Raw genomic sequence first — 10,304 nt, forward strand, 5'->3', positions numbered from 1 at the left:
GCTCTCGCCTTCCTTACTGCTGAGCTTCAGTTCTCATCAATGAGTGACTTGGCCCTGCCATCTGCTTGGGTCTCGAAAGAATCGTCTATATCGCTCACCCTTCTCACCGGTGTTCTCAACCCAAGGACCTGAACCTAAGTCTGGCCTAACACTGCAGATGGACATCAAGCCACAATCAAATCACATTAGAAGGCATGACCCATGTTCATTCATTGGCTTGCCAAACACTTATTAAGGATCTCCTGCATCTAAGGATCTGTGCCCAGGGAAGAGAACCTACACCTATCCCCAGTAGTCCTCCAGGGCCAGAATCTGAAGGCTACTCCAAAAGAGATGCCCAACACACCAAGAACACTGAACAGTTACTGCCCCATCCTTTCCCAAATGCCAGCTATTGTACCTCTTGGTGGGACCACCACCAATGAGGGCCACACATGGCACTATGCTTCAGATAGAGTCAGAGAACTGTAGGGCACGAAGGGCACTTCAACATCAGCTAGAACAAGACTCCACTTTACAAAAGGAGAAACTGAGGTCCAGAGAGAAGTGACTCAGGCCAAGGATTCCATGGTGAGTCGGTGGCAGGACTGGGACTAGCGCGACTGCCAACTCCAAGGCCCTTTGCCCCATATCTCCACTGGCAGCCAACCTGATGGCCATCTGTATTGCTGAGAATTCTGAGCTATGCTGTTATATGGGGCACGTCTCAATGACAGAACATGTGGGGCTTGGGGCCACATGACTAGAAGAACAGAAGGTCCTTGAGGACAGGATGGTTGTTCATTTCCCTTCGGTATGCCCAGTGCCTAGCACAGAGTCTGGCCCTGGCTGCCCTAGGGCAGATTAAGGGCACTGTTTCCAGCATCCAAGAAGTATCATTTCCTTAGAAAGTCATGCACTGTACACCAGGAGACCCAAATTTCTGCATCTGGAGGCCTGGGCACCCACTCCAACTCACAGATACTTGGTTTCCATGGGATTCATCAGGAGGGGGCCTGATGATGGCTCATCTTCCTTCTCCCCAGACCCAGGGTTCAGGAGTAGTCTAGGAGCACACCCCTCCAATTCTCTCCCCTGGCTCCTAAGAAGCAGAGCACAAACGCACAGTAAAAATGGAACTGACAAGAGGCTGGCTAGAAGCAGGTCTAACTTGCCAAGTGAGGCCAGTGACCAGCCTGGGACACACCCTAGTGAGCAGGCAAGGAATGGACCTCTCCGATGGAGCCAAGGGCAAAAGAGGGGAGCACAGATCGATGCTTCCCAAAGAACTCTAGCCCCATTTCTTCAGCAGACTTATTCCAAGGGCATCCCATTATCCAGATAGTCAAAGAATAAAGAACAAAAAAAGATAGTCCTATGCTCCCAGAGCCCAAAGCTCTCAGCAGCCCCCTAATTCCAGACCTTTTCCAATCAGTGTTCAGTGCCAACCCCCACCCCCAGCAGTCTACTGGGTGCTAATGATAAAGGATCCCAGGAGTTCTAGTGTACTTTGGGAGGCCACATGTGTCCTTCCTTCCTGCAAACTCCAACCATTGACCCCCTTCACCAGTTAAGTAGGGGGTGGCTCGACTAATTTCCTCTTGAGAATTCTACCATCTTTTTTTGCCCAGGCTCCTCCCCCTACCAGCGGGGTTTGGGAGTTTCTCTGTTCTTGGGATGCCAGCACTGAAATCTCACTCTATCTACTTTTAGAAAACCAAAGGCCCCAACAAATAGAAAGTAAATGGAAGAACAGCCTTATGCGAATGGGATTCTCCTCCCTAGCCTGCCCCTCCCAACTGGCTGAGGCTTGGGGAAGGTCACTTAGCCTCTGGGCATTCAGCTCCCTCAGCTGCCTTTACCTACCTCCCAGACCCCCTTTAAGGACTACAGGAGAGATCGCCCATGGAAGGAAGCATCAGGAAAACAAGCTGCTTTGTAAATTCCAGAAGGGCAGCTATGCCTATTTACGTATGGAGACAAAAGATCTCTGGACAAATTCAAGAAGCTCCACAAAGGCAGGAGGTGGGGGTAGGGGGTGGTGAGGGAGAGGAGAGGTCAGACACAGCCCCTGACCTCAGGAAGCTTAGAATGGAGTCGTAACTGACCTCTCCTGTAGTCCTTAAAGGGGGTCTGGGAGGTAGGTGGGGAAGCTGGAAAGGGAAGGGAGGGAGCCCAGCCCCACCTGGTGCCTCCTACAAAAACTCACACTTGCCCAAGGAAACAGATGGCAGCTCTGGTCCTTAGGCTAAGTAGCTGTCAGGCTCGGCCACTCAGGGCCACCCCTACTCTGTATGGGATTCATGCGGCTGGTCTGCTTTGAAGAACATAATGTACTGGCCTTCAAGCTGAAGTCCTCTTGGGTTCAAGGCAAGCTGTGGCAGTCTCGGGGCTTGTGTCCTAAGGGGGTGTTCTCTTTCAGACCTATAGCCCAAGAGCAGAACCAGGCTTCTCTCTGACTCTCCTGGGCGCAATCAGGCAACGTTCACCATATAACCTCTGCTGGGTTTCTGGAGCCTTTGTTTCCCTGCCCCCTTCCCCACTCCCATTCCCAGCCTCCCCCCACCCCACCAGCCCCCAGCCCTGCTGGCCAGACCACACAGTCTGGCCGATCCAGCATTCAGCTGAGGAGTCTGGTCTCTCCCCAGGGACAAACTAAGAGGAAGCAGCTGCGCCTCAGTTTCTCCAGGCTGTAAACAGAAGGGAAGAGTACTATAACACAGATCTCCATTTACTGGCTATTGTGAAAAGGAACGGACTTCCTTGCCAAATTCCATCTGGATCCCAGCAGCCGCCCAGATGAGAAAAGCTGAACAGCATTAACACAGCTTTGTGGCAAGAAGGAGACCTGAAATCCCCTCTTCCCTCCCCCATCAGGCAGCCCACCTGGGTAAGCTCCCTAGGCACCTCATTGAAGCCAACAGGGCTGAATAGCTCTCCACCCCCCCCCACCCGCCCCCATCGCAAACCAAGCAGGCAGAGACAATAGCATCCCATGATCCCGGGAGCTGGGCCGTGAGACACTGGATGGCTCCATCTGGGTGCCTTGGGTACCCAGCGGGGAGCCCATCCATATGGGTCCGGGCAGGCACGCTGGCACCAGTGCACAGGTAAAGCCAGCAGCCAGTGGTGAATCAGAGAGGGCCCGGCATTCCTGAAGGCTGCCCTCTCTTGCACAAGCTGTACTCTAAGGGCGCTCTTAAATTCCACTGAACAATGATTGAAAGAAACCTCAGACCTGGGCAAGGCTTCAACAATTGAAAGGAGATGGCTGCTTTCTTTATAAACAAAAATAATCTTTTTTTCAAAGGTTTTCCTCTTTTCTTTGCTTAACAAAGCATTCAATCAATGTATAACCCTAGTGTGCAGAAAGAGCTCAGCCATCAAGGCGGACAAAGGTTTGGAGGCCGGACTCCCATCTGGAGGGCTACGTGGCTGAGCCAGGCTCCCATGAGCAGCCTTTCTTTCTCGGCCTTCTGTCTCATAGGGGGACATAGGGGGACTCTGTGCGGCGGGCCTTCGTCTAAATGGCCCCGACCGCTCTTTTCGACTCCAAAGTTCTCCCGTCCAATTCGTCCTCTTTCTTTTCTTTTCTTTCTTTTTTTTTATGGGGGGGGGAGGGAGGGGAGGAGGAGGGAAATAAAAGGATTCTTTTTTTCTCTCGAGCTCCCCAGCTAATCTCCAGACGTTCTGGGAGCCTCCCTAGCAGAGAAGGATTTAGTAGCAATTTGCTCAAGGGTCCCTCTCTACGCCCAGCTCTGTCATTTGCGGATTAAGGCCCAAATTTCCACTTTGAATTGTTGGGCTTCCTTGCAAAGCTCACCCGGCCTCCTTCAGCCAGGCTTGGCGGGAGCCAGCCTGGCAGCCCGATCACCCACCACGCCCTGCTTGCCCTCCTAGGCCCTGTGGGCTAGCCCCTCTTCTCCCACACAGGCAGAGCCCACTCGGAACAAAGCCACCCCATTCTCCAGCCCCAAAGGGGCCTAGCTCTCATCGCTTCCCAGCCCCAAGTGCCAAAACAGAACCCCTAGCCAGCAGCACACAGGGCCACACGAGCCATACCCAGGGAAAGAAATCTTGCTAAGAGGCCGATTTTCCCGGATTGGCTTTTTCCGGGATGGAGAGATCAGCACATAGCTGGGGGGGAAGAGACAATGAAAAGTTATTCTCCTGAAATTTCTGCAGCTCAATTTCCCCAGTGGTTTAATCAGTAATGGAAGGGGGAAAAATTTCCCTCTCCGGGCTCTTTATTATTTATTTAGGTAGATCAAAGGGCTTTTCCCCCATCCAGATTCAAGCTTTAAATGCTGTGGGAGTTTCAGATCCCAAACAATACTAGTGAATGAGTCCTGAAAGGCGGGTGGGCTGCTTAGAGGCTGGCTTGAGATTTGGCCCCACTCCCCACCCCTACCCTGGCCTAAGACACTGAGATTCTCCTCTCCTAAACCAACACCAGAAAGCTCCTTGACACCCCACCCCACCCCCAGAATCCCCAGCCTAGCCACCGCCCACCCTCCTCCTGCTTCATCAGGAACAGCAGGGAGGACCTGGGGTCAGTCTCCTCAGTTAACCTAGATTGGTACTATCCAGTGACCCATTTCCTATTCCAAGTCCCTTATCAAGACAGTGGCTCAAGAGGGACTTGACTTTTGAAAATCTTGCAGAAGAGGCTACCTGGGGGTTAAGGAAATCCCAGGATTGGTGTTTTACCTTCACCCTAGTCTTCCCCTAAAGGGGCCTCTTCTCCAGAGGCACCTTGGGGACTTCAGGACAAAAGGCTCCTTGCTGGCCAATCCAGTAAGAGGAGAAACCTGGGATACACATGGGATTTGGTCTGGAAGGGCCATTAGACAACCCTAAGCCATTGCCTCGATTATAGAGCAGAAGGACCTCAGCTCCAGAGAGGGAATAGAGCCCACGTTCCTCTGATGACTCCAGTGCTCTGTCTGCACTACTGAGAGTAACACCCCAATAATTCTAGGTTGTTTGAGTCCTGAGCCTTCAGATCTACATCTGTTTTCTCTCATCGCAGGGAGTGGAAGCAACGAAAGATCGATGTGTGTCACTAGCAAGACTTGTACCAGTCTTCCTCATTCAAGGCTGGCTTCTCTCCTCTCAATCAAGCTCAGCGAGGCCAACATTGTCAGCTACCTTCCCTAGCCAAAGGCAGAGGCGCTGCCATACAGAGAGACAGCTAAAGAGGGGTGAGCAGCAGGGGGGAACATTAGTGCATCCGCAGGATTCTACAAGACGGAGGACAACATTCCTCACAAAGAAAGTGCAGATCAACACCGGACCTCAGGAGGGACCTATGTAGCAGGCACTTAACAAATAGTGGTTGAGCTAGAGGGTCCAGAATTCTCGAAGCTTTACCGAGTCAACCCTCCCCCACACACACGCACACACTGAGCTTCTTCCCCACCCCACCTGTTAAAATGCTCCCAAGCTAAAGGAGAGCCCAAGGAGAGAGTATGGCCAGGCAGAGCTGTGCAGGGCAGACACTGCTCACCTGCTTGCTCCATACTCAGGGGGATGCTGGTACCTCATCATGGGCCCCTCCATTCTCCCAGGCTGGCTCAGACGATGTTCACTGAAGAAGTGTGTGGTTTCCTGGGGCTTGCAGACCAAAGACGGGTTGGGCATGCCCTTGAAGGGATAGTCAGGAGGAGGGCCCCGATGCTCCATGACCTTCAGGCTGGGCTGGGCTGGTGCCGGTCCTGGGTTCTTGTAATAGTCACTGGAACTCGTAGGGTTTTTGTAGAGGTCACCAGGCTGTGGCGGGGAGTGTGGAGAGCTCGTCACAGGGGCATGAGCCTTGACCCCACTGGTGGCCAGTGACAGCTGCATCAAGCGCTCACTCAGGGAGCGGACGTGGCCTTGCTTGAGGTCTCTGAGCCCCTCATCCTGGTGCACCTTCCCAGGGTTAAGCCGCTGTACTGCTGGCCGCCCCTCTGTTCTCATCTTCTGGTTAGTGACGCCAGTGACGTAGAAGGCAGCCCCAACACTGGCATGCTGCTGGCCTCGGAAGTACTGGGACTGGACCTTGGCTTCCTCATAGGTGGGCAGATCTTCGCTGTTCTGCCTACGGGAGGGCAGCTGCTTCTCCATCACATTGTTATCCGCCTGGATCTCTTGACCCTGAGGCTCTTGGCGGGCAGCATGGGCCCCAAGCTGCTGCGGGTGCATGTGTGGGTGCTGGTGCACGTGAGGGTGCTGGTGTGGATGTTGGTGCTGATGCTGATGGGGGTGCTGGTGATCTTGGGGGTTCAGCCCCTCCCCCTGAGATCCAGGGCTCCCGCCCCCACCACCGGGGAAGGGTGGGGCATTCCCTGTGGCTTGTTGGTGCAAAGCCAGGAGGTTGCGGTTCTCATTGGGGTTCCCATAGCGCAGCTGCTCCTGCAGCAGGCGCTGCAGCACAGTTGGGGTGGCTGGGGGGTCTTCAGAATTCCTCATCTCCAAAGCTGGGGCCTTGTGGGCGGAGAGTGAAAGTGGCTGCTTGGGCTGCCCTTGACCTGCAAAGGAGAAACAGCAAAGTGTGAACCAGGGAGCTGACGGAGGGTCTGGGCTGGTCCCCGCTTACCCAGCTAGTACCCTGGAGGATTGGGGTGGCATTGCCAGTCCTAGCTGGGTGATCCTGGTCACCCAGGGATTCTCTGCCTCTTAACAGAGATGGCAACGCCAAGTTGACATTTGGGAATGAATTACCAAGAACAAGGGTGCACAAAGCAATTCACCCATGGAAGCAGCAACAGCAAGGCTAAAAAAACCTGGAGGAAGAAAGAGAGAAAAAGAGAGGGGAGGGGAGGGAGGAGAAGAGAAAAGGGGAGGGAAGGGGAGTAAAAGAGAGGAGAGATGAGGGAAGGGGAGAAGAGGGGAGGAGAAAAGAGACGAGGAGAAAGGGGAGGACATGAGAGGAAAGGAAAGGGGAGGGGAGGAGAGGAGAAGAGAAAAGGGGAGGAGGGGAGGGGAGAAGAAGGGAAGGAGGGGAAAAGGGAGGAGATGAGAGGAGAGGAAAGGGGAGGGGAGGAGAGAAGAGGAGAAAAGAGAAGGGAAGGGGAGAGAAGAAAGGATAGGGGAGGGGAAGAGAAGGGAAGGGAGGGAAGGAGAGGAGAAGTAAAAAGGGGAGGGAAGACGAGAAGAGGGGAGGGGAGGAGAAGAGAAAAGGGGAGGGGAAAGGAGGGAAGGGGAGAAGGGAGGGAGGGGAAAGGGGAGGAGATAAGAGGAAAGGAAAGGGCAGGGGAGGAGAGGGGAGTAGAGGAGAGGAGAAAAGGGAAGGGAAGGGGAGGGTTGGCTTTCTAGAGAAAAAAAAGCCCCAATACCCCAATAAACAGCTTTTTCATGGCTATATTAGGGAACGCAATGTTTTTTTCGGGGGGGGGTTGTTTTTAATAAATTCTGCATTACGGTATTGGCAGATGGCTCCTAATGGCAGGGGCTCTCAGGCTGCCTTCAGCAGTGATCTGACCATACCTATAATGTAGAGATTTGTTTTTAAGTTGGTTTGGGGGCTGGAGGCAGAGATGATTCCAGGATCCACTCAGGTGCCTTGTACACACATTCGGTGTCTAATAAGTGTTTCTTGAGCCTGTCTGGCGAGAAGCAAAGGCTATGGCCTCAAGACTTAGCTAGGCACGGCAGTGATAGGAGGCACGGGGGCCCAACATCTGACCCTTTGACCCACTGCAGCATAGGGCCATCCCTGCTCCCCATCAGGGCTGTTTGGCAGGTCCTCCTCAAAGCGGGGGCAGGCCTGGTTCAGTGTGACTCTCTCTGCTAGTCCTCCTCCTTATCAATTATTCTCAGATAGTCTAAGACCCTTCACACTCATGTGGACAAGGGTCAAAGATCAAGGCATCAGGGGTCAGGTACCAGGATGGGGACCCAGGTATTTGGGCCCCAGTCCCTTATCTCTAACCACTGCCTTTCAACCCACCCCACCCCCACTCAGCAAACATGAGCCCCTCGCCTTTGGGTCACCATGGAAATGTAGGTAGAAGCGGGGGGAGGACAAAGGTTGAAGGCTGGCCGCCTTGTCTCCCCCCACCCCCACAGCCACCTTCAGCCACTAGCAGTGTCCTCCTACTCCTGGTCTTGGCTGCTGCCACCTCGTCCTCCTCCACTTCACTTAGCTCCATGCTCACCCCGTCTTGGCCTGTCTAATGACTGGGTTGGGCTTTTCTTAAGTCCTGACCACTTTAACATGCAGACAGATCCCTGTGAGTAAAACCCAAATGAGACGAACTTGGAAGTACCTGTTTCTAACCTCCCCCCCCAAAGAATGCTAGAGAATACAGAGGCCCAGTTGCAGCTTTTCCCTCTTTGCCATCTCCCCCCATCCCCCAGCAAATGTCAACTGTTCTTACCTATTTCTGCTCTCCTTTTGGAACCCTTGGAGAAGGAAGAGGTTTCTTGCTCCAACCTGGCCCAACAGCCTGGTCTGTCTGCTCCTCGGTCTATTTCTCTCTTCCCCAAAGGCCCTGTGCTGCTGGCTGAGGCCGAGCTGATCCTGCAGGCCGTCGCTGTCTGACCGCTGGCTGCTCTGAAATGTTCAAAAGGGAGGGAGGGAAAAAAGACCCCGTTCTCTTTTACTCCCAGCAGCTGGCCAGCAGTCGCCCAAAGCAGCTCTTTGGGCATCTAACTCCCACTTCCTCCCACACTCCAGACTTTTAATGAGTTACGGATTGCCTCCACTGGAGCAGAAAGGAACCTCGGGGTCCAACAGCCATGTCCGAGCACTTGTGTCTGCACCAGGGTGTGGGACTGAAGGAGCCTGGGCTTCTTAGAGGTAGGCAGGGACAGGCAGTGCCCAAAGGTATCACTGGCACCAGTGTGTTCAGCAGGCCCCTCCAATGATGCCCGGGGCACAACTAGGGCACCCTGCAAGCAGCTCATTAAGGCTTCCAGCCAGCAGAGCTGATGGTGGGCAACATCTTTCCTCCTGGTCAGCCAGGCTCCATTGAGCATTTAGCGGGCCCCCAGTGTCACCATCTTCCACTTCCAGGGGGGTCTCCCTGGATATTGGCAGCTTGGGAAGTCAACAGGACAAGGCTTATTCTCTGTCATTTGGCAGATAAGGAAACTGAGACCCAGGGTCCAAGGTTATCGGCTCGTACGTAGCTTAGCTTAGACCTGGACCCCATGCTAAGTGTTAGGGAAGACAAGAGGAGCTGAAAACATGCCCAGTGCCCATAAAGGCCATGCTACCGTGGAGGAATAGGACGAGTGACTTGTCTTCACCACTAAGGGTCCCCCCACCCCCACCCCATTCCAAGGCATGTGGCCCAGCCATTCTGACTCCCACCTGGCTGGGCCACATCCTGAAGACCAATCCTTCCTCTTTCTCAATCTGGCCTGGCTCTGTCTTAGTCCTGTTTGATCACTTCAAAAGCCACCTCTCCCCAGTGGTGAGAGTGTTGAAGCTGTGTGTATGTTTGTGTGTATGTGTCTGTGCTCAAGCAGACAAGGGTGCACGCGCACATGCACACACTCACACACACATAGCTCTTGTATTTAGTGAGATGCACACAAAGCACGTGACTGACAATTCCCACAGCCCCAGCTTCAGTGGGTGACTCATGTCACTCCCAGAAAAAGCTTGAAGTGGAAACCAAGGGCAGAGGAGTGCGGGGGCTGTGCCAGGCAGCTCGAATTTGAAAGGCACAACCCAAACAGTAACACGCCTAGAACCAGCGCACCAAATCACAAAGCCCAGTGACTAATGAAACACAGTTTCCCGGCAGTGTTGCCAACGATCAAAAAAGAAGAAAAGATTCAAGAGAACTTGGCAACTGTGGAGAGGTGTCTACCTCAGCCTGGCCCCAAGCATGATCACAGCCTGAGGCAAAATGGTGGCCCATTGCAGAGTAAATATTCCAGGGCATCAGTCCTGGATTGGGACTCCATTCTGTACTGAACCGAGCCCCAAGGGGAGGATGGCCACGCTCAAATTCTGCCCCAGATGTCTGGCCTCCTGTCCTAAGGGCACTTCATCCAGAGAGTAAGGCTGGGCCAGGCTGGGGAGGCAGCACCCAGGGCCAAGCCCTGGCTCAGGGCAGCATCGTTTCTGACCAACAACTGTTCCTGGTTTCCTCTCCCTCACCTGGGCCTACCTGAGCAGCCTCCCCTTGGCTCTTCGGTGGGCAATAGCCACGCAGTGCTCTCGGCTCAAGCAACTTAGCCATGAGGACGTGGCAGATTCCTCCCCCCTCCAGTCCCCCACTTTTTTTAAACTGCTATTTAAAAGAGGAAGAGAAATCAGTCTGAGGAAAAGCTTTCCATATCCCTTTCTAGTTTACAGAATTTTCTCAAAGACTCATGGGTCAGCT

General features: G+C 53.7%; 1 protein-coding gene across 1 annotated transcript in view; it reads right to left on the reverse strand.

Annotated features, from left to right (window-relative positions):
• The window catches only part of AMOT (angiomotin), a 47,095-nt gene extending 38,582 nt beyond the window's left edge, over window positions 1–8,513 (reverse strand). Inside the window, exons 1-4 of the mRNA XM_036740362.1 lie at window positions 8,343–8,513; window positions 5,522–6,491; window positions 4,042–4,116; window positions 959–1,081 (exon numbers count right to left, since the gene is read on the reverse strand). Of these exons, the coding sequence (XP_036596257.1) occupies window positions 959–1,081; window positions 4,042–4,116; window positions 5,522–6,432 (1,109 nt within the window). The 5' untranslated portion in view covers window positions 6,433–6,491; window positions 8,343–8,513. The remainder of the gene's footprint in view (window positions 1–958; window positions 1,082–4,041; window positions 4,117–5,521; window positions 6,492–8,342) is intronic.
• Between the last annotated feature and the right edge of the window lie 1,791 nt (window positions 8,514–10,304).

The sequence above is a fragment of the Trichosurus vulpecula genome, chromosome X, assembly GCF_011100635.1.
Source record: "Trichosurus vulpecula isolate mTriVul1 chromosome X, mTriVul1.pri, whole genome shotgun sequence".
Taxonomy (NCBI): Eukaryota; Metazoa; Chordata; class Mammalia; order Diprotodontia; family Phalangeridae; genus Trichosurus; species Trichosurus vulpecula.